Raw genomic sequence first — 23,568 nt, forward strand, 5'->3', positions numbered from 1 at the left:
GAAGATATGACTAATGAATAGCTAACATTAAGGATTTACTATCTTCCTAACACTGAGAAAAGTGCTTCAGATGTACTACCTTCCTGCATTCCCCACCACAGGCCATGCAGATCATGCACCACATGACCGAGAGGATGGCAGCCACACAGACTAAATGTGACCCAGCCCCCAGAGATGAACAAACACGGGGCCCTACAGCAGGATCACGTCCTCTGTCCTTGCTGGCCTCATCCTGCACTCCCAACTCATCTCCCGAACTACAATGCATTCCCTCATTACCATACCAAATGCAACATGTGTGCATGCTGGGGGATGCCCTGCACTCGCACCTTGATTCTCGAGGCTACCTTATCTGTCTCACTTTAAAGCCTTAAATACTCACTATTCTAATTTCAAGACTTACTGTACAGACAACCCAGTCAGCTAGCTTTCTTTTCCATACCTGAAATCTTTATTTGGTCACCTCTCAGGCCAACACTCTTCTCGTGACCATCCATCTCCACAATACTTATGTGGTAAACTCTCAATCCTCTGCTCCATTCCAACAGACCCCACTACAACCTTCACAATCCCTCTGGAATAGCAACCCCCCAGCCAACTGCTCCGTATTTCTAACTTCTTCACTGAGAGACCCCTCCCTCCACCGCTATTAACTAATATCTTATTCTCACGGAGGACACCACTTGCTCTGCAGCTCTCTCCTGACGCAGAGGTGGAATTTCTATTTCTTCATACGTCATGATACAGGGGTGGCATTTCTATCTGTGCTAACAAATGCAGCCTCCGGGCTCCTCTTCCTTTATTCTCTCACAAGAAGCCCTGGCTCCTCTGAGGTGCTTCCTAATTAGCAACCACTGCTCCTTTTCGCTGTCATTCACAAACCACCTGATTCACAATCCAACATGCTGAAAGTACTGTCCACCCTCTGCCTCACACCTTGACTCAACTGTATCTGTACTTATCCTTCACAGTACTTAAGCCAACCAGAATCATTAATCACCACGGTGATGGCCTGGTTACTGTCTGTCTCCCCTGTTAAGACCACAGCAGCCTTGCACTGGGGCCACGCCTGTTTTACTCACAGTTGTGATCTCAGCATGGATCTACTGAAGTGCTGACCGCATGTTAGGTAACATAACCCCCATTACCCAGTTAAGAAAAAAAAAATCAAAAGACCGAAATATATAAAGACATCAGTAATTTATGATTGAAAAGGTGAAGTTATCAACCCAGCTAAAAGAAAATGATTGTGCACTGGCAGTAGGCAGAGAGATGTATATGGAAAATATTTTGAATTTAAATATGAACAGAAACAATATAAAAATTCTGGGACCATCAGAGGGGACTGAAGAAAAAGGAGAACGTACTCATTATCCCGCTTTTCTGAACCATCTCCAACATCAAACACGAGGTAGGGCTGAAATGGCCATTCAGATGAACACCGAATAGTCTCTGTCAATCTACAAAAGAGCAGCCACCATTTAGAATGCAAGTCAAATTATAAGAGAAAACGTTTTAGAATTATTATTACCATTTGTTCTTTCTGGGGAAGAGAGCAAGGGAAAGTAAGAGGACAAGAAGGACCTTCTTTTTACATAAAATTAAATACTTTTAAATAACATATTTTAGTGAAAGGTAGCAAGTGAATTTCATTTCTATTCTAGTAGTACTAGGGAGAATGACCCACGTAATTAAAATATAACAATCATGATTGGAAAGTTACTCATAATACAGTGAGTGAAAAAAGCAAGCTACAGAATACTATGTAGAGCATGGTGTGCTTTTTTTTTTCCCCCAAAAAGAGAAAAAGTAAAAAAATGATGTGCATAGTACAAGGACTGGAAGTAGATATAACAAAATGTTACCAGTGATTACCTCTGGGTAGTATAAATAGGGGTTCGGTTTTCCCCTTTCTTTTCATTTATCTGCATTTGCTACAATCAATAGGACTTTTATAATTAAAATTATTAAACCTTTATGCTTTTAATAACAAGACCTAAAAGCACAACAAAAGAGCTATTCTTCCTAAGCAGCCAAACCTACAAATAAAACAGGTGAACATGCAATGAACAGAACTCACCTATTTGTTTTCAAGCTCCTGTTATAAACGTAATTAGAAGGGAAGAGACATATGTCTGGGTGCATCCTGTACTGAATGGTGAGCTGTAAGACAGGCAGCCTGCCAATCACGTTGTGCTCCACGTTCTCTTCCAGAAGTTTGTAGAAGCGGGCCATCATCGACTGGTCATAGCCATAATCCTGGGCCTTCTGAAAGGAGGAAAACAAAGCAATAATCTCCAAGAATTCATTTGTACTTTTCCCACTATTAAAAAAACAATCACTGAGCTCTAAAATGTACAAGGTATTACCAACAACCAAAGATTCAGATAAAGAAAATGTTTCCGACTCCAGCCCTAGAAAAACCATGCAGCTTGACTACAAAAGTTAAGGTATTTTCTCCTTATTTAGAAAACCCACATACTGCTTATGAACGAGATGTGATCTTGTGAATGACCACAACTGTCACTATTTTGGTGCCAACAGGGGTCACCTGAAAGAATTGATGATAAAAGCAGCAAAGAACTGTAACAGATTTTAACAATTATTTCTGGGCTATGCTCTCACAACTAAAAATAATGAATGTCATTGTAAATAAGCCTCTGAAAGACCAATTTCTTCATGCATCCATCATATACCGAGCAGCTAAAACTTGGGGTGCTGAGAGTCTACAGTGGATAAGATCAAGTGTCACAGGACTTACATTCTAGTGGAGGAGACAGGCAACTAAGTTGATTTCATAAATCCAAGAAAGGGTTACAAACCTGTGATCTGAAACACAGTGACTTAATTGACAAATGAAGAAAACTGTCTTAATGTTATCACGGTCGTGCCTTGGGATATACTTTTCAATGGTAGCATCATATCAAGATTCAAAAAGTATTATATCTTAAATAATCCAGAAGCAAAAAATGTGCTCTGGAAAACCCACTAAGATGATGCAATCTTTATGAGTGATGTTGACAATATGAGCATTGAAGATGTATGTGCAAAGTTTTAATAAACCTGTTTCACAAACTATCAGAGTGGAGAAAATAGGCATTACTTCTTATTTATATTATTTATATATGTGATTATTTATATATGTGATGTTAAATAGGTTTGTATAATTAAAGGGAATATTTTTAGTAGACATTTGGCAATTTCATCTATACCCCCCAAAGTTTATCTATTCAAGTTAGCTAAAACCTCATTTACTTCACTCTGGGGAAAAAGAAAATGGTTTATATGAGGTAACACATCTACTTCCAGAAAAAAAACTGAGTCCATCCTACAAAGTGATGGAGATTTTTATGTTTTGACATGAACATATATTCCTGATCTATTTACTGACTGGAAAAAAGGTAATGTGGTACAGACTGATTCTGCCACCTTTAAACAAGGTCAAAACCTACATACATATACACAAATTTATACATTCCCTATAACCATCTGACATTCTGAATTTAGTAACTTATTTACTGTCTGTTACCCACTAGAATGCCAGCTTCATGAGGGCAGGGATTTTTGTCTGTTTTCATCACTGTCTTGATGCCAGAACTTAAAAACAGTGCCTGTTGGGCTTCCCTGGTGGTGCAGTGGTTGAGAATCTGCCTGCCAATGCAGGGGACACGGGTTCGAGCCCTGGTCTGGGAAGATCCCACATGCCGCGGAGCAACTACGCCCGTGAGCCACAACTACTGAGCCTGCGCGTCTGGAGCCTGTGCTCCGCAACAGGAGAGGCCGCGATAGTGAGAGGCCCGCGCACCGCGATGAAGAGTGGCCCCCACTTGCCGCAACTAGAGAAAGCCCTCGCACAGAAACGAAGACCCAATACAGCCAATAAATAAATAAATAAATAAATAAATAAACAAACAAACCCTATTAAAAAAAAAAAACAAAAAACAAAACAGTGCCTGAATTAGCCTGGCACTCAATGAACACAGACTGAAAAAAAAGTCAACACACACATGCCCACAAACTGTTCAAATACTCACTCAATTGTTCATAGTAATTATCCCTAGGGTTAGAAAGGCATGTTGAGAAAATTAACTTTGTAATTATTTTCTGAAATTTTCTCAATAAGCCTCTATTATTTTTGCAACAGTAAGAAAAGCCCAAATGGATTTTTCTCATTTCTGCTGTTTTTAATCCATCACCAAAGTAGACAGTAAAACTGAGGCCTGTCAACAACCCCTTTTCACTAGCTACATGCTAAGGCCCTTCAGGAAGTTCAATCAGTAAGTTTTGGAAACACTGTATTATCCACAGAATGCAGGACAGAGTTGGCTCCTCCTGGTTCTCCACAAGCAGAGTCCCCTGCAGCAGCTCTTCCCTACGGACAAGGTTTTCACTCAGGGACGTGGGTGCTCCTAGGCTATTCCCTTCAACAGTCACGCACGAGTGTTCAGACGTCGAAGAACTGCACTATCATTCTGATGATTCCAAAGTCAAAAAACAATAATAACAAAAACAACTTGCTTTCTTTCCATAACGTAACAGAAATGCTGTGAAAATGGTCTGTTCTCTGGGACTGTTTATGCAGCCACTACTCTACATTTGTACAAATAATCTGTGTATCAGTAAAATGCTCAAATTTCATTAAATTTCAAAACCGTCATCTAGACCTATATGAAGATTACCCAAAACATCTGAATCCTGATTCTGCTGTGCATTTCTAGGAGCCATCTTTAGTGAGATTTAAGAAACAAAGTGAAGGGGACCACAACTTTGGCGCTCATCTTCCCACAAGCACAGCCCACAATCTCTTTCCTTTCACCACCTTCCCTTTCAGAGGATGTGAGGGATGCCGGCATTTTCCTGTGCTATAGGATACAGAATCCTAAAATTGAAAACGTTACTGTAAGAATAATTTCTCTTTATACTGTTTTCCTCAAGTTTGCACATATTTAAATATAAACCAGGAGGTTGGATTCTTTTCCTTGCTTTTAAAGTTTTTCTTTTATTACTGTTTTGGTGTTTATGTTACTAAAATAAATCAGATACAGCCCTTAGAACAGCTGCACACTGCCTTTCCCAAAGGAACAGCCCACTGCACATGGGACGTCCTCCTCCTAAACTTCTGGTCTGTGACACTCACACTGCTCCTGTCACACACGCGTAAGCACATTATGAACAAAGGAACATTTCCGGAGACTTTTACTATGAAGGCTCGTAACAGTGGTTCTCTTTTCTCAGCCGTTCCCTGTTTTTCCCAGCAAGTAAGAGATGATGATCCAAGAAAGACCGCCCCACCCCCCAAAGCAGAAAAACCCAAACAAGCCCCTTCCACTTTAAAGCAACACGAATGTGAAGACACGTACCACAGAGATGACCGTGGGAGGGAGCTGCTTAGGGTCCCCTACGAGGATGAGCTTGCTGCAGCGATGGATGAGCGGAGTAAGAGTTTCAACTTCACAAGACTGCCCGGCCTTGGTACGAGAGGACAGAATGGGACATAATCAGAATTCTATTATTTATTTATCCATATACAGTCTATCCAATTCATAAGAGTCGTAACCATTCAGAAACATACACTTTCTCTTTCTGCACCAAAGATCAAAAATAAGAACTTTCTTTGGTTAGAAAACAAAACAACAAAAACATTCTAAACGCCGAGGGGGGAAAAAAAAACCCCCACACACGTTTTGAAGTCGGCCGCCACTCAGGTGCCACTACCACTTGGGAAGCAGCCATAAGCTAGAAGGGCCATGTCATGTCCCTGGTTTGTCGTCTTTTTTTTTTTTTTTTAACTTTTAATTTATTTTTTTATTTTATTTTATTTTATTTATTTATTTTTGGCTGTGTTGGGTCTTTGTTTTCTATGCGAGGGCTTCCTCTAGTTGCGGCAAGTGGGGGCCACTCTTCATCGCGGTGCGCGGGCCTCTCACTGTCGCGGCCTCTCTTGTGGCGGAGCACAGGCTCCAGACGCACAGGCTCAGTAGTTGTGGCTCACGGGCGTAGTTGCTCCGCGGCATGTGGGATCTTCCCAGACCAGGGCTCGAACCCGTGTCCCCTGCATTGGCAGGCAGACTCTCAACCACTGTGCCACCAGGGAAGCCCCCACCCGCTTTGTCTTCTTTGTCCCTGCTGGGCACATGCCTGAGGGGACTGCGTGTCTGTGCGTCTCACCCCCATCCCACTCTCTTCGTTGTTCCTCAGTAGGCCGCCTCAGTTGCAAGACTCAAGCTTCTTTTCAATTCAATGGCATTTCCTTCAATTATTTCATCACTTCCATCTTTTCTATTCCTTCGTTTTGGTGAATACTGGATCTTGGATCTCCTGGATGGGTTCTCAGTACCTCATTTTCCATCTCTTTTGTCTTCTGGCTCTACATTCTGGCAAACAGTAGGTACCCAATAAACGTTTGCTCAATGAATGAAGTAGGAATAAAGATGTTAGCTGAAAATATGGTGGCTCAGAGCAGTCCAGAGTTATATTAAAAATGCTTCAAAAGGTAAGCAGAGATACCCCAAGCAGGAGCTAGAATAATCCTTGGGAGGGATTTTATGAAGAACAATCAGGAATCCCTAAGACTACAGTCCCAATACTGAAAAAGCAATTTTCATCGTGGTGGGTCATTAGCAGCATATTTCAACATAAGAGAATACACATGTAATGGCAGGTCAAAATCAGATGCAAAAAGACCACTTTGTCAACATCTCGGCAGCCACTCTTCATCTAAGACTTACTCCTTACTCCTCAGGCAAAGCTGTATGGCCGACTGCTTACTGACCTCATCAACAATGACGCAACTAAAGGGGACACCCCCTTGCCCACGGAAAGCAGCCTCGAGCAGCAAACCACCACTCGTGCTCAGTGTGCAGCAGATGATGTGGGACTCTAAGATGATGATGTTCTGTGTCTTTTGTGGGCGTCCTTGAACCTAAGAGAATAAAAGTTAATCAACATTCAGTGGTATATAAATTCCTAACTACACTTATTATGTGGCAGAATAATGTCTAGTAAATGTTAGGTAGGAACCTCAAACCTAGAAAACAGCAAAAACATTCAAGATAATCAGAAGCCACCAGAAAGAACACTTTGCAGTGGAGTCTAACATCAGAACATGATTTAATAAGCACATTAAGAAAAATTTATTCAGGGTTTAATTTGGTCAAAGTGGATTACAATTCTTACAGCCTGATGTATGAGGTAAGGTATCAGAATAAGCAAAGATTTAAGTAATTCTACTGAGTGGTGAAGGAATTATCTGAGTAAAACCAGGATCAGAACTAAGCCTGAACATACCCTTTCTGTTAGTTTTTAAGTACATAATATTGTTCTCTCTTTTATAAGGGCTAGTACCAACAAAAACGCCTGTGAAACTGACAAGCATTCTACTTCCACAGTAGAATCCAACAACCTTGGTCCAGACTATAATGCAATAAACTGTGATGGAGACTGACAGTATGAATGACACCTCACAATGCATTTCATTCAGTGTTCGAATTAATAAACCAGTACTCTCATCAGAGATTCAGTTAGCCTATTTCCCCTCCTGAAAAAGCTGTCGTGAATCATCCCTGAACATATGATAGATTCAACCATGGATGCCAAGGCATGTATGTGAGAAGAGGGTGGCAACTGTGGCCTTCTGGTGCTCACATGTTAACTGTCACATACCTCTCCTCTCAGCCACCTAATGAGTAAAACTGCCAAGTACAATTAATTTAATGGCCCACAGAACAACGTGATCAGTGGCAAAAACCGTAATACCGGTAAACGTGGACTTCATCCTTAAACGTGGGAAGATTAATTTTGGGCTCAGCTTAAAGTTTTAATAAAAAGCTTTCCACATAATTTTTAATTTAAATAAACAAACTGCTAGTGGAAATATGCATTAAGTTCAATTATATTTATTTAGCCACACAGAGAAGGTCAATAATACATTGAAGAGAAAAACCTCAGCTCAAAAATACAAATACCATTACCGGTTGAGTATTACCCTCTCTTTCCCTGACCCCCAATTCATTTCATTAAGGGCTGCATTCTGGTGACGGGGTACACACCTGGCTCATCCTAGCTTTGACCAATCTAAATGTCAGTTGATATTTTTATATCCAAAGAATACTGGGAAAAGTTATACATGTTATAGAAGGATTTTTGTGATCAAAAACAAGTAAAAAGAGTATATGCTTTCAGCCAAAAACTGAGAAAAAAGGTGCTTGTATTTCTTGGGCCACATCCCAGCCACTGTCACTCTACCTGAATTCAGACATGTAATTTTTTTCCCTGTATTTTCAAATATTTATTTATTTATTTATTTATTTGGCTGCGCTGGGTCTTAGTTGTGGCATGTGGGGTCTTCCCTGCAGCGTGTGGGATCTTTAGTTGCAGCATGAGGGATCTTTTAGTTGTGGCATGCGGGCTCTTAGCTGCAGCACACGGGATCTAGTTCCCTGACCAGGGATCACACCCACACCCCCTGCAATGGAAGCACAGAGTCCTAACCACTGGACAGCCAGGGAATTCCCCCAAATTTTTAAATGTAATTGAGAAAAGACCATAGGTTGTCTGAACTATTTCATAATTTAAAAAAAGAAAAAGTAATACCAGGAAAATGCTACAGGTGAACTACTTACCTCTTTAATTTTAGAAGCAAGCTCCTGCCTTTCTTTTGAAACTTTGGCAATTTTTTCATCTAATTTTTGCCTCTGGAAAAAATCAGAATGCCATCATTAAAATTAAGCATTTTAAAATGCTTTCCAATGGACTGCCTCACACTTCAAAAGGGTGAGCCAGTACTTTACCAATGAAAAACTGATTCACCCAGTGTGTTTTCTCTATACCAGTATTCCTGTATTGCTGTGTGTCAGAGTTTAGCTAAGCTACTCCATGGTACTGCTGCCCTGGCATCCATTTTGTTTGGCCAAGCAGCCTGCAGAGACCCCAGACTAACACTAGGCCCCTTCACACACACACACGCCCTAGACAGCAGCCCGTGGAGTCACCAGCCCACCAGCCAACATAAGCTCTTGTGATCAACAGTCTCCCCTGCTATCCAGTGCCTTCCCCTTATATGCCCTTTAGATAAGGCCCTCCAAGCAACTTACCAAAACCCTGCTCTTTCGGTTACAATTGGCCAATCCAGCCCTAGCCTGGGAACCACCCATGGACTCTGATAACGACATGTGCGCCAGGGCCTGCCTCTCTCTGTCTGCACTCTCCCTTGACCTGCCTGCCATGCCCCTCAAGGCATGCCTTATACCTTTTTCAAGACCTGTGAAAATAAACTTCTCTATCTCGATTTCTCTTGTGGTCTGTTTTTAAACATCAGCTCATTATCCAGCAACCCAACAACCAGCACCCCATGTTTCAATTAGTAGGTGTTAATTTGATAAATTCTTTTTTTGGTGGCCACACTGTGCGGCATGAGGGATCCCTAGTTCCCTGAGCAGGGATCGAACCTGAGCCCCCTTCAGTGTAAGTGCAGATTCTTAACCACTGGACCACCAGGGAAGTCCAATAAGTTCTTAATACTGTGTATGATTCAGTTCTGTTCAGGGTATTGCAGGTATGCTCTTTCTGCTTAAGCAGGCCAACCCTTGGGGCATCATTTATGTGTTATCTACTCTGCCTTCATGCTATTAACAGTGGCGTTCAGTGGCTAAAACAGATTCCACATGGCCTGCAAAGACTGAAATATTTACTATTTTGTTCTTTTAAAAAAAGTTTAACCCCTAATGTAAGGCATACCATTTCTGTGTACATTTTTATACACAAATTATGCTATTCCACAATGAAAGAATGGCATCAAATACTCATCAACTAGTTTATCTACGAGCTATTAAAAAACACTGATCAAGAAATGTTTAGATACCTGTAGTTCCCTTCCACCTCGGCATAAAGCACGCTGGCGGGAAAGTTCATCTAGTTGATGATCCAGAAATTCCTTTCTTCTATGCATCTCCTGAATATGAGAAGGTAAGTCTTTTTCTTTAAAAAAGAAAAAAAAAAAAGATATAAAACTGCTAATTCTAACAAATACACACATATGCATACACAATGAGAAGAAAAACTAGCTTTCAAAACTAGACTACTTCTAGGGTCTCCAAATTACCTTTAATGCTGCCATTTTCTACCATACAAAAAGAAACAGAAATCAATTAATATATACCTTTATTCAGTACTTACTCATTCTGTGGTTAACTTGGCTGTCCAAACTGAATTTTAGGACCTCAGTATTAATAGACTTTTCTGGACCTAGACGTACTAAATTTATATCTCCACAGTTTCCTGTCGATAAAAGTCACACTTAGAGATTAATAAGAACACTGTCAATCTCTGTACATAATAACTATTTCTAAGCAAATATATTAACAATCAGAGAAAGGAGCTAACATGAACTGTTAATCAACCAAATACCTGGAACTGCGCTAGAGGTTCCACACACATTCTTTTAGATATGCTTCATAAGTATCCTATAAGGCAAGGACTTATTTCCACCTAATAAAAGCTACTGAGGTTGCATAACAGTACACTGCAGAGTTGAGATTCTATTACACTAATGCTTCTCAAACTATGTTCGATACATCACTCCATGGTAAAATGTATTTGGGAAATGGCGAGTGAAAATAAAACAAATTTCTTGACCATAGGATATTTCGAAGATGAAGACTTTTATCTATTAATACATGTCTGAATTCCCCAAACAGAATCTTACGCGACCATCAAATGCTTTTCTGCAGAATACTGAGAACCAAGGTTTTGAAACTCTGCTCCACATCACAATGCCACTCCAGGATCTAAGGGACACAAGATGCTGGAAATTCTGGAATATGGTAATTCCAAAAACTGTCAGCAATATTTAACTGGTTGATTAACCACATTTTAATTTTAGGTTAGCACATTTCAGATATTATTTAATCTAAAAATCTCCCACTGCTTCACTGAACTAAACTATAGCAACCATGCAGCGTTTATTAGCACTTATCCCAATCAGACACATCACATACTTGTTTGCTATCTCCTTCCACTGAATCCAAGTCCCATAAGAACCAGGTTTTGTTTTGGTCACTGCCTAGAACAGCAGCTGGCACATAAGTACAATAAACATATGTTGAATGAATAAATGAACTCATTATACAGCTGTCTACACATATTTTTGTTCCTAGTTCAGCTCATTCTTCTAAAGTTTGAAGCCATCTTCTCTAACCAACATTTACTTGAAGGTTTCAAAACTGCTAACTTGTGTTTCTACCAGAAAGGTGGATGAGATTATACCCACTATAAGCACCTAAAAATGCTCCAGAAATTAAAACAGACATCCTTCAAATTGCAGGGTGAGCTCAGAAGGATGTAAGAGAAATTCCTAGGGGCCAAAAACAAAGAGAAAGGTAAAACCAGAGGTGAAAGCCCCTGAGCTGCTGCGGCTTCCCTGGAAGGAACAGGGTGAGGGCTGGTCACTCTCTAGGTGCTTAGGTGTTTGTTTTTTAATTTACATACAATAAAACGCAGAGATTTAAAAATCCTTAGTTCTATAGAGTTTGACAAATATCTACATCAGCAAAACTACCATTCCAATCAACATACAGAAATTTTATAATGGGGGCTTGGATTTTAAAGCCCACTAGAAAGCAAGAGGGCATGGAAGGAGTGGAGGGATGAAAAAGACATGAATCTATCTTGGCCTGGGCTTAGCTGGGAAAAAAATAAACTCTCTTCTAGGACTTTCCAACCATAGGCCCACGCCACATGTGGACTTAGAGTCTAAATACATAATACAGAGAATGACAAAGGTGACCCAACCAAAATACAGTTGAGATTTTAAAAATGAGAATATAGTGAACAATGTTATACCAATATATCTGAAAACCTAAGGTGAAGTGGAAATTTTTCTTGAATAATATGAATTAGCAAAACTCACTCAAATGTAGAAAACTTGAATAAACCAACAATTAAAGACATTCAGCAGACAGAAACTTATCCATCTGTCAAATAATAGACAAAAAAACAAACAAACAAGAAGTCCCCCCAAAAAACAACACTAAAAACAAATTAACCTTCAAGTAACAGGTAATTCTGTCTTATACGAAACATTCCAAATAAATGTCTGAATAACTTCATTTTTAAAGTCTGTATAACTTCAATACTAAAACCAAAGATATGACAAAGAAAAATTACAGGCTGGCCTCATTTAAAAAAATCAATAGCAATCCAGCAATGTGTTAAAAAATAATAGTACACAACCAAGTTGACCTTATTCTAGGAATCAAAGATATTTTCACATTAGAAAAGCACTGTAGGGAATTCCCTGGCAGTCCAGTGGTTAGGACTCGGCACTTTCACTGCCATGGGCCTGGGTTCAAACCCTGGTCGGGGAACTAAGATCCCTTAAGCCTCGGGGTACGTCAAAGAGAAAAAAAAGAAAGAAAGAAAGAAAGAAAAGAAAAGCGGGAATTCCCTGGTTAGGACTCTGTGCTTCCACTGCCATGCGGGGGCGGGGGGGTCGGGGGGGGAGATGAATGAAAAAAAACTGCATGCAATAAAATTCAACACCCATTCATTAAAAGAACTCTAATTAGAAGGGGACTTTTTTAACCTGATAAAGGGTATATACCAAACCCCAGAAACAAACATCACACTTAATGGTGAGATGTCCAAGGTATTTCCTTAAAGGACACCCAGGACCACTGGACATAGTGAAAAGAAGCAAAAATTAAAGTACTGAAAAAGAAGAAAAAAGCTGTCTTTACTGACAAGAGATGTCATTTTCTCTCTAACAAAAAAAATTAAAAATCCAACCTAGACACGACACTTGTGCCACCTTCGTCCCAGCCTTCTCGTGTTGTCAACCCACACCTGAAAAAGTGCTTATTACCCTCCCCTCAGGGAAAGGAAAGTGAAAACCGCGCGGGAACTGTTCTCAGTTGTATAATTTGATACAAACACTTTGGAGCAGAACCGGGCACTATCTAGAAGCTGCACAAATCCTTCAACCCAGCATTTTCATTTCTAGGTATATATACACTAGACCAGTGTTTTTATAAACTCTTTTGACCGTGATCTATAGTATGAGGTACACTTCACATTGAAAGCCAGTACACTCATACCTCACCAATAAAACAAGTTTCACAAAACAATACTTACCCCTCACTACCTACACTCTAATCTTTTCTGTTCTCTTCTGTTCTATCTTATCTTGTTTAAGTATGCTGGTTCTGATCTCCCTAAACTGATTTCACAATCCACTAACTGCTCACAAGCCACAGTGTGAAAGCACTGCCCTAGCAGGCTGTACGAATACTCAGGAGACGTGAGTAAGGACACAGTACTCCAGTGCGCTCCCTTCAGCTGCTGTACAGTACAACACGATACAACTCAGTCACTGCAGTAAACGTTCTCATCCTGCACTGGAGAAACAGGCACAAGTATAGGAATAAAGTTTGAAATAACAAAAAAAAAAATGGGAAAGAACTTACATTTCTATCAATGGATAACGAATAAACTGTGCACTCATATGATGAAATACCCTATAGCAGTTAACATGAAAGACCGTATCCACATACAGCGATACATAAAGTCATAGTTCTCACAAACATAATGGTGAGTAGAAAAGTTGCAGTTGACAAATGCATTTTAAGTTTTAAAAGCAAATGAATTCTACATGTAGCTAATACATATGCAATAAAAGGAAAAACGTGTGTGATCCCTCCGAATAAAGACGACACATCCCAGCTGCTCTTGCAGCTGGTGTGGCTACGGGACTAAGTTCCGGCCAAAAGGAAATAAGCAGAGGTGCTACTGGCAGCGTCTCAGAACTTTCCTTAAAGCACGGCTAGTACATCTGTCCCCTTTTCCTTGCACTTGCTAGATGTGACTACTGGTGCTGGAGCAGCCATTTCTGACCATGAGGTGCACTAAGGAGTGGGGGGTCACACGCAGTGGAGCAACAAGGTAGAAAGACCCTAAGTCTCTGAAGACTCGGAAGCAGAGTCATCACGCCACTATCATCCCTCAACTGCCCATCTCTGGGCTTCTGAGTAAGAAGGAAATAAACTTCTATCATAGTTAAGCCACTGTATTTGGAGTGTCTATTATTTGCAGCCCAATTTAATCTTAACTGATTTAAGTCACTGCCAGGTAACCTCAAGGAAAATAAAATTTGGTTAGGGAAGACAAGATACATGTGCTTAGAAGAGCAGCCCGACCCAGAGCCATAACCACGCCACTCAGGATGGCTGGTGTGAGAGTAGGTGTTAATAAGGTTAAGTGCACAGAAATGACTTTACACATTCGCTCAAGCATCCCGAATCCTCGGTGGCAATGCTCTTCAGTCTGTCAACTGTACTGAAAAGATTTATCCCTGTGGTATACTTTACATCTCAACTCTTCAGCTTCTCCGCCTATAAAATGTAGATAGGTTATTTATTGCGTGGCTCAGAGGATTACTCTGAGAGTACTGACACATAGTGAGCACTCGGTAACCATAAGTGATGACTGCTCCAACTTTTGCGTCACTAAACATCTACTAAGTCCCAACTGAGTGCCAGGCACTGTTCCAGGCACTGGGGTTACTACAGTGAACACATTTTTAAAAGCCCTTGCCTTGGTGGAGCTCATTATATTCTAGCTATACTGAACCATCCAAGGTTCTCTGGCTTTTGGTCCTTTTTCTTTACAGTAAGTTCCACGAGAGTCCTCTCCCCACTTCACTTCCTCATTGCTCTTCCAAGTTTCATCTTAGATATCATCTCCTCTAAAAGTCTTCCCTAACCCTTACACAACTGAATCAAGGGCTGCTCTAAGGTGTTTCAAACTACGCACATTTTACTCCTATTGTAGAGCTTCTACCTTTACAGTGTAATTGCCCACTGATCCATCCACTTCCTGTCTCTTTGAGGGTTTCACGGTTGAAACCTCAGTACGTAGCACAGGGCCTGGCACAGAATAAATGCTCCAAAATATTCACTAAACGAACCAGTAAGTACACATGGGCCACAGCCTCAAGTAGAAAAAATTACCAGAACTGGCTTGCTCTTTGTCGTTCAAAGTTACCCACACTAAACACTGAAAACAAAAACAAATTAAAAGCCCACATAAGTATCATACCCAAAGGATTCTTCTTGTCTTTACACTTCTCTTTGAATTCAAGGATGATTTTTTTCATAAGTTCATCAACAGCTGCATTGGAAGGTGCACACACAAGGACACGGTTTTGTTTGATTTTGGCATTGGAGTTCTCATCTGAATGCCCCCTCCTCTGGTTCGACAATTTGCACCAAACAAACAAACAAACAAACAAAAAATACTGATGAGCTCTATTATGCAGTGTTATAGTTCTTCTCTACTGCCACATATATTTGAAAGTTCCCCTAATAAATAGTTAAAAGTAAGTAAAAGCACCTACATCTTATATTGATGTTAAAAAATTACTCTGGCAGGGAATTCCCTGGCAAACGAGTGGTTAGGACTCGGTGCTCTCACTGCCAAGGGCCCAGGTTCCATCCCTGGTCGGGGAACTAAGATCCCGCATGCCGCATGGCATGCCCCCCCCAAAAAAAATTGCTCTGGCATAAAATTTTATAGTAACTTCTCTGAGCCTTACCTTACTATCCACTTATTTTATTCAATATTCAATTCAAAATGTAGCCCAGGAATACATTCAAGATGGTCTCCTGGGATTAGCTGTGACCTATAATAAAGCCTGAAGACCACCATTCTAGCCCTTAGCATTAGTTTCACACAAGATAACATTTTCTGTTCCCTTTATTTCTTATAACCTTCTCTACCTCTGCTACCGGTTTATCTGATATAGTTCCACACAGTATCAAAAAGATACACAAGAGTGAAGGGAAAAAACGCACTTTAGTACTTATTTACACGTTAGTTAAAGTAAAACAACATACTCAATTAAGGGCACAGATGCCCTCGTGCACACTCTACCTCTGTCAGTAGGCGGTACAGGAGGCCCACAATGGTTTTTGATTTTCCTGTCCCGGGTGGTCCATGAATCAGACAGATCTTGGCAACTGCTGGGGAGTGTTTCACCATGGCATATGCAGTTTCTATCGCTTTCTTTTGGTCTTCATTGAAATCTTTTAGGTAGGCAATCTATACAAAAGACATTAGTGAGAACGAGTGGTTGTTCCTGTGATGGCACAGGAGAGCAAGAGAGTGGAAAACATCTGTTTGAATTGCTGCTGACCTTTGTCAGACAGAAGCTTTGGTGATGATCAGGCAAGACCCCAAAATGACCCTTAATCTAAGAACCACTTTCACTACTGGAAAGAGCTACTGATGAGTGTCTACAGGCCTCAGTCCATCTACAACAACTATATTTTTATTTGTGATTCTTATATAAAGATGATCACAATAAATTGTTTTGCACTTTTCTTCTTTTTATTCTGTGGTTCTTCCCATTTTAGTCAATTCTCTCTTTAGACAGTAAAAACATTCCAAGACTTCCTTTCCTAACACAAGTGATACAGTCGAAAAAGCATGGATTTTGGGTCAGATCTGAGTCTACACCTCAGTTTCACTCAAAAGCTAGGTCTCTAAACTCCTAATCTCTCTGGGCTTCAACCGTTGCCAATCATTAAATCTGGGATTCCTTAGAGGGTGAGAACTGACTGAGAAAATGCATATGAAAGCCCTAACACAAGACAGGGGTTCAAATAACATTCCTTTCCTTCCGCCTGTCTCTGTGTTAATTTCCTGGAACTTACACACAACTCTTACAACAATGAGAAGTATGTGTTCACACAAAATCACAACTTCATCGTCACACTGGCAACAATACCAGTCAATGCTCCACTGATCATTCAAATGCAAAATTCATTCCATTAAACCTACTCTTACTCTTGCATTTAATCACCTAACAAACAGTTAAGTAGGATGTTCACCTCACATTTTAATGTTGCTCTTCAAGCATATCTTCAATTCCTTTTTGCACTCTACCTTTTTTCCTGAGGTAAGGTGACTAACCTAACACAAAGAACTACTTCACAATATTAAAGAAAACTAAGCACTAAAAATGTCACTGGGCACACATGGTGACTATGTCTTTGTTGTAGACAAAAGGGAACGTGTGACAGATAAAAATAACATGATGCTTTAACGTCTTGACGTGGAATGTTCTGACTTTCCCTGTTATCAAATGACTATCACTCACAATTCTCTCAGATGCTGTAGTTAGTAAATCTTTTGTACAGAAGTCCATGGGGTTTGGATTCAGAACGGCTCTGGCCAGTTGGCTCCGACCACTCAGCAAAGACATGGCTTTCAACTTCCTTTGTGTAGTCACCAGAGAGCTGATTACAAGACATTTCACGAATTCATTTAAATTGACTGGTAAATTATGTTGCGTCTGGATGGAAAGGGAACACTCCGATTTCCCATTACGCACTATTATCAAGAAGGAGAAAAAGCAATTTCAGTTACCAGTGAATCACAGTGTCCAGTTAAAAAGGTTATTCAGAACGAGGTGTTTTGTAACATGTTTTTTATACACCATTTAAATAATTTTCTAAGTATCTACTGAATGCCTCCTAAGAACCAGGCAACATTCCTGTCCTCTGGAGGCTTATTTTTTAGAAGAAGGGGGCAGATAAGCAAATAAACATGTCAGGTGATGGTAAGTGCTAGGAAGAAAGCCGAGAAGGGGGATGAGGAAGCGATGAGGGTTGTGAGGGAGTGTTGTTGTAGACAGGAGAGTCAGGGGAGGTCTTCCTGATAAGATGATATTTGAGCAGAGACATGACATTAAGTGAGTGAGCCATGCCCGTAACCGGGGAAAGTGGGTTACAGGCAATCAGCAACTGCAAAGACAATGAGGCAGCGAGGTGCCTGGATTATTTTCAGAACAGGGAGAAGGCCAGAATGGCTAGAAGGAAAAGCAGGGAGAAGCGAGCTAGAAGACCAAGACAGTAAATGTGGCTACACTTCATAGGGCTCTGCAGTTAATCACTCTGAACATGACTCTGAGTCAGGTCAAGAGCACAGGACAGCTCCGTGCAGGTAAGTGACATGCACTAACTCACACATTAAGAGAATCACTTATTGCGAATGAAGAATAAACTGCAATGGAAAAAGCACAAAAAGACAACTTAAGAGGCTAAAATCTAGGTAAAGGTGAATGGTCGTGTGGGCCAGGAGGTAGCAGGAGAGGTGGCGCTTGGATGTAGGATATATGGCAAAGGAAGATCCAATAGGATTTCCTGATGCATTAGATGGAGCGTGTGAGGGAAAGCAGGACTCAAGGATGACTCTGAGGTTTTGGGCTGAGCAACTGGAAGAACGGGATGGAGGTCCCACATGCTGAGATGGGAAAAACCGAAGCAACAGCAGATGTCAGGCAGTAAATCAAGTGTTTCTTTTTGGAGTAGGTTTGAAATGTCTAATAATCTCCAAATGGAGATGTCAGATAGTTGGATGCATGAGGAGTTCAGGGAAGGAGACAGAAACCGTTTCGAAATCTTAGAAACAGAACTTCGGCAAATGTAACCACTTGTAAGCGTTGCAAGCACAGAAGAAGCTATACATCCCTGTTGCTGAACGCATCTTGCACAAAGAACTGAGCTCTGATCACACAACAGTAAACGTGGCACCCCAGTCATGATGCGGCACACTGTGGAACTCTAAGAGCTTTGCTGCTATTTTTAAGGTATGATGCAAAAAGGTGAAGGAATAATGATCACATATTCTCTTCACGTAACAGAGACTAAGAGAGCAGCAATGTCAAAAAGGCAGCTTGGCATGTATCAAGCGTGTGGACTTCGTAGTCAAACAAAATTAGGTTTCAATTCTGGACCTAGGGTTGAATACTAAGGATGTCTTTGGATAAGTTACTTAACGTCCCTGAGCTCTGACTTCCCAATGAGCAGGGAACAGACCATTCTGCTCTGCAGGGCTCTGGGGAAAGACGATAAACGCGTGCAGGAAGGACAGGGCACGCTGGCTGGCACATGGTCAGTAGTCCTTAAATTCAAGCTAACATTATTTTTGTTACGCTACCTTAGGGAGAGAAGTCCCTCCAACACAATGGATGGGAGTGATGAAACACTAAACCCCTCTAGTTGCCTTACAATTAGTTATGTGTTTGGTCTGCTCATCAATAATTAGCCACAAAACCAAGGTTGGAATGTGATTTAACAAACAGATGGTTTGCAAATTGTCTGTTTTATAACAAACACACTGACAGATGAAGGAATTTACTAGAAGGAGAAAACATTACAAAAGAAAGCTTTTAAATCCTAAGTCTAAAGCAATAAATGCTGGGCCTTTTCCAGCTGAGTCTAGAAAAACTAAAAGAGGACTCTGAATGGTAAGTAATCAACCTAGCAAATACAGTCTGGTAAGCATAGAGCAAATACACATCTGGTAAATGTACAGCAAATATAGGGCTGGTAAATGTATAGCAAATACATGGCTAGTAAAGCCTAATTTAGAGAGAAATTAAATGATGAGCTGCTGACAGATTTCTCTTCAATGTCTCATTAGGTACTTACTGACTGAAGTGCGGCGGAATTTATGGACATAACCACAATAATATTCATGGGGATCTTGCATGCGATGTCTCTCTATATCCTTCTTCTCTCCATTTAGTCTTTCAGGAACCAAAAACACCAAATCATTTTCCTTTGGATGAAGCTGTTTAGCTAGTTCACATTCGTCAAGATAAACTATAAAACAATAAGTCAGCATTTATTCTAACAGAACTGTTTTACGTGAGATTAAAGGATATTAAACCCTTGTACTAAGTTCAAGCAAGTATACAGCACTAGTGGACTTTGTACATACTTCAAAATGATAGTCTAAGCTAGTCAGCATTGTCAAATATTGATCACACAGTATTATAAAAGTCTTCTTAAAAACTGCTACAAAGCCAAAATAGATTAAGTCATAAAAACAAAAGTAGCTAATTAATTTCTTTTCCTTGAAGTTTATCTTAGTTTTTAATCAAGAAATTTTCACTTTTGTGCCCTACTTTCAAAATCCCAAGAGAAAATCTGGAAACAGATCCATGTACACATAAGAATTTTGAGCCTACTAGTGGCATTTCAAACAAGGTGAAAAGGACAGTAGTAAAATAAATGGGGCTGGGAAAACAGAGCAAGCTCTGAAGTTAAAAAGTTCAGTACCAACTGCCAAATCCAGCAACAACATACTGAACCAAAGCACGAAGTACTAGGATTAAGTAGACTGAACTACTAAGTCAAAAAAGAATTTTTAAAATGCATCATGTAAGAAATGTCTATTTGAAGGCATCAGAGAGCAAATACAACAATGAAGAATTATTCTGTTGAGATCCAGAACAATGTGGAAATCCATAGGGGTCAGCCCAGTATTTTCCCTAGAAACATCTAAACTCTTCAGGGAGTGGCAGCCAGGAATCTGAGCAGTACCTGGGATAGCCTTGTACAAAAAAAGAGACAAAAACTGGACTCCAGGGCCTGCACAGATAGAGTAGGCATCCTAGTAGCCCTCAAGCTTCAGGTTGGGACCGTGAAGGACTACACCCAAGAATGAAGGCAGCTTCAATTCACCCGAGTAGTTCAGGAAAGCTCAATCCTTTAAACCAGATTAAGATGATCCCACATTGCTAGTACTCCCAGAATCCTGGCAGAAGCAAAGAAAAATCCTCTCTGGAAGAAGACATCCTATCACCCTAGGCCTCTGATTATTTTTTAAATAACTTTCCAAAGACAATGACCAACATATTAGAGATAAGCAAAGCACCAGGAGAGAATACATGAACTAGTAGACTCAACAAACAAACAAACAAAAAAGGGCTGCACAAGGCACTACACAGAGTACAGTCGTACAGTCCTTGAATTGGTTCCAGGACCCCCGCAGACACCAAAATCCTCAGATGCTCAAGTCCCTTATGTAAAATGGCGTAGTATTTGCATATAACCCACGCACATCCTCCAGTACACTTTAAATCATCTCTAGATTACTTATAATACCTAATACAATGCAAACGCTATGTACATAATTGTAAATCCAACATAAGTGGTATGTAAATAGGTGCTGGTGCATAGCAAATATGTTTCTCTGGAATATTTTTCCCTGAATATTTTCAATCCACGGTTGAATCCGATGATGCAAATCCCGCAAATACAGAGGACCAACTGTATGTCTTACACAGTTTAAAATATAGAGTTAAAATACATAACAACAATAATATACAAAGTGGAACAGATAAACAGGGTTAAAGTTTTTAAGATTTTGCCTTATCTATGGAGACACTTAAAGTATCGATTAAAACTGTAAACTTTTAAATCAATCATGCACGCTGTAAGTTTTCACCTGAACTACTAAATGGCAAAAGAGGTAAAAATTGAGGTATAATTTTCAAACTAAAAGAAAAGAAAAAAATGAATGGTTCAAAGGTCTCACATATATGTAAAGAGTATACTCTAGTTCTATCAGTTTTTTCTTTATATATTTTATTAGGTATTCAAAATGGTCCTATCTTCTGATAACTGAACTTGCTCTCACTGTGAAATATGCTCTTTTAATCTCAAATAATGCTTTTCTGCCGTAAAGTCTATTTAGTCTGGTATTAACAGAGCAAAACAAGTTTCTTTTAGTTGGGTTTGCATGAGTAGCTTTCTCCAATCTTTCTCTTCCAACCTTTCTGTATCCTTATGTTTACATGTATTACTTGTTAACAGCATATAACATGCCAATACTGATCTTGAAATAACTTTTTCTACCCAAAGATGCTAAGGCTACTTAGAAAATCACAAGCTCACATACAGGATAAAAAATATAGATGGGATCGATTATATCAGGTAGCAAAGAAAGCTCTCAAAGACTAGTAGGGTCCTGTCTAACGGGCTTAGGAGCCAACTTGAAGAAGCCAATTACAAAGACTTGAAACAGAAGTGTATTTAAGTCCATGTGTTTATAACGAAAAAAATTTTTTTAAAAGTTCATTGGTCAACCCAGCACTTGCAGAGAATTAAGTCATTATTTTGAAAACTGGTCAGGAGTCAAGTATCAATACTTATTCTACCCTTCTTTATAAAGTATACTACTGAGTAATCAAATAATATGGAGCACTTTCTCTTTATAGAACTACAATAGCTAATAAATGAAGAAATGATCAAATAAAAATATCACCATTTTGTATCCTTTAGTAAAATAATTAATCCAGGCATTAAGGATCAACGGTTATAGAGCAACACTCAGCTCTACCCACCACCAGAGCCTCCCATCAAGCCTCTTAGATAGCCTCAACCACCAGAGGGCAGACACAGAAGCAAGAAAAACTATAATCCTGCAGCCTGTGGAACAAAAACCATATTCACAGAAAGACAGACAAGATGAAAAGGCAGAGGGCTACATACCAGATTAAGGAACAAGATAAAACCCCAGAAAAACAACTAAATGAAGTGGAGATAGGCAACCTTCCAGAAAAAGAATTCAGAATAATGATAGTGAAGATGATCCAGGACCTCGGAATAAGAATGGAGGCAAAGATCGAGAAGATGCAAGAAATGTTTAACAAAGACCTAGAAGAATTAAAGAACAAACAAACAGAGATGAACAATACAATAACTGAAATGAAAACTACACTAGAAGGAATCAATAGCAGAATAACTGAGGCAGAAGAACGGATAAGTGACCTGGAAGACAGAATGGTGGAATTCACTGCTGCGGAACAGAATAAAGAAAAAAGAATGAAAAGAAATGAAGACAGCCTAAGAGACCTCTGGGACAACATTAAACGCAACAACATTCACATTATAGGGGTCCCAGAAGGAGAAGAGAGAGAGAAAGGACCAGAGAAAATATTTGAAGAGATTATAATCGAAAACTTCCCTAACAAAAGGAAATAGCCACCCAAGTCCAGGAAGCACAGCAAGTCCCATACAGGATAAACCCAAGGAGAAACACGCTGAGACACATAGTAATCAAAGTGGCAAAAATTAAAGACAAAGAAAAATTATTGAAAGCAGCAAGGGAAAAACGATAAATAACATACAAGGGAACTCCCATAAGGTTAACAGCTGATTTCTCAGCAGAAACTCCACAAGCCAGAAGGGAGTGGCATGATATACTTAAAGTGATGAAAGGGAAGAACCTACAACCAAGATTACTCTACCCGGCAAGGATCTCATTCAGATTTGATGGAGAAATCAAAAGCTTTACAGACAAGCAAAAGCTAAGAGAATTCAGCACCACCAAACCAGCTCTACAACAAATGCTAAAGGAACTTCTCTAAGTGGGAAACACAAGAGAAGAAAAGGACCTACAAAAACAAACCCAAAACAATTAAGAAAATGGTCATAGGAACATACATATCGATAATTACCTTAAACGTGAATGGATTAAATGCTCCAACCAAAAGACACAGGTTTGCTGAATGGATACAAAGACAAGACCCATATGCATGCTGTCTACAAGAGACCCACTTCAGACCTAGGGACACCTACAGACTGAAAGTGAGGGGATGGAAAAAGATATTCCATACAAATGGAAATCAAAAGAAAGCTGGAGTAGCTATACTCATCTCAGATAAAATAGACTTTAAAATAAAGAATGTTACAAGAGACAAGGAAGGACACTACATAATGA

General features: G+C 39.9%; 1 protein-coding gene across 4 annotated transcripts in view; it reads right to left on the bottom strand.

The window, feature by feature from the left end:
* Window positions 1–23,568, bottom strand: part of SETX (senataxin) — an 84,293-nt gene that overhangs the window by 12,169 nt on the left and 48,556 nt on the right. For 3 of the 4 annotated variants that reach the window (XM_057547871.1, XM_057547868.1, XM_057547870.1), the window contains 11 exons: window positions 19,488–19,661; window positions 17,153–17,385; window positions 15,925–16,092; window positions 15,091–15,241; window positions 10,174–10,275; window positions 9,860–9,975; window positions 8,622–8,693; window positions 6,773–6,922; window positions 5,361–5,468; window positions 2,081–2,268; window positions 1,368–1,460 (listed from right to left, as the gene is read on the bottom strand). In XM_057547871.1, coding sequence (XP_057403854.1) covers window positions 1,368–1,460; window positions 2,081–2,268; window positions 5,361–5,468; window positions 6,773–6,922; window positions 8,622–8,693; window positions 9,860–9,975; window positions 10,174–10,275; window positions 15,091–15,241; window positions 15,925–16,092; window positions 17,153–17,385; window positions 19,488–19,661 — 1,555 coding nt within the window. The remainder of the gene's footprint in view (window positions 1–1,367; window positions 1,461–2,080; window positions 2,269–5,360; window positions 5,469–6,772; window positions 6,923–8,621; window positions 8,694–9,859; window positions 9,976–10,173; window positions 10,276–15,090; window positions 15,242–15,924; window positions 16,093–17,152; window positions 17,386–19,487; window positions 19,662–23,568) is intronic. The other variant, XM_057547869.1, reaches the window with a different exon arrangement.

Source organism: Balaenoptera acutorostrata, chromosome 6, assembly GCF_949987535.1.
Source record: "Balaenoptera acutorostrata chromosome 6, mBalAcu1.1, whole genome shotgun sequence".
Lineage (NCBI taxonomy): Eukaryota > Metazoa > Chordata > Mammalia > Artiodactyla > Balaenopteridae > Balaenoptera > Balaenoptera acutorostrata.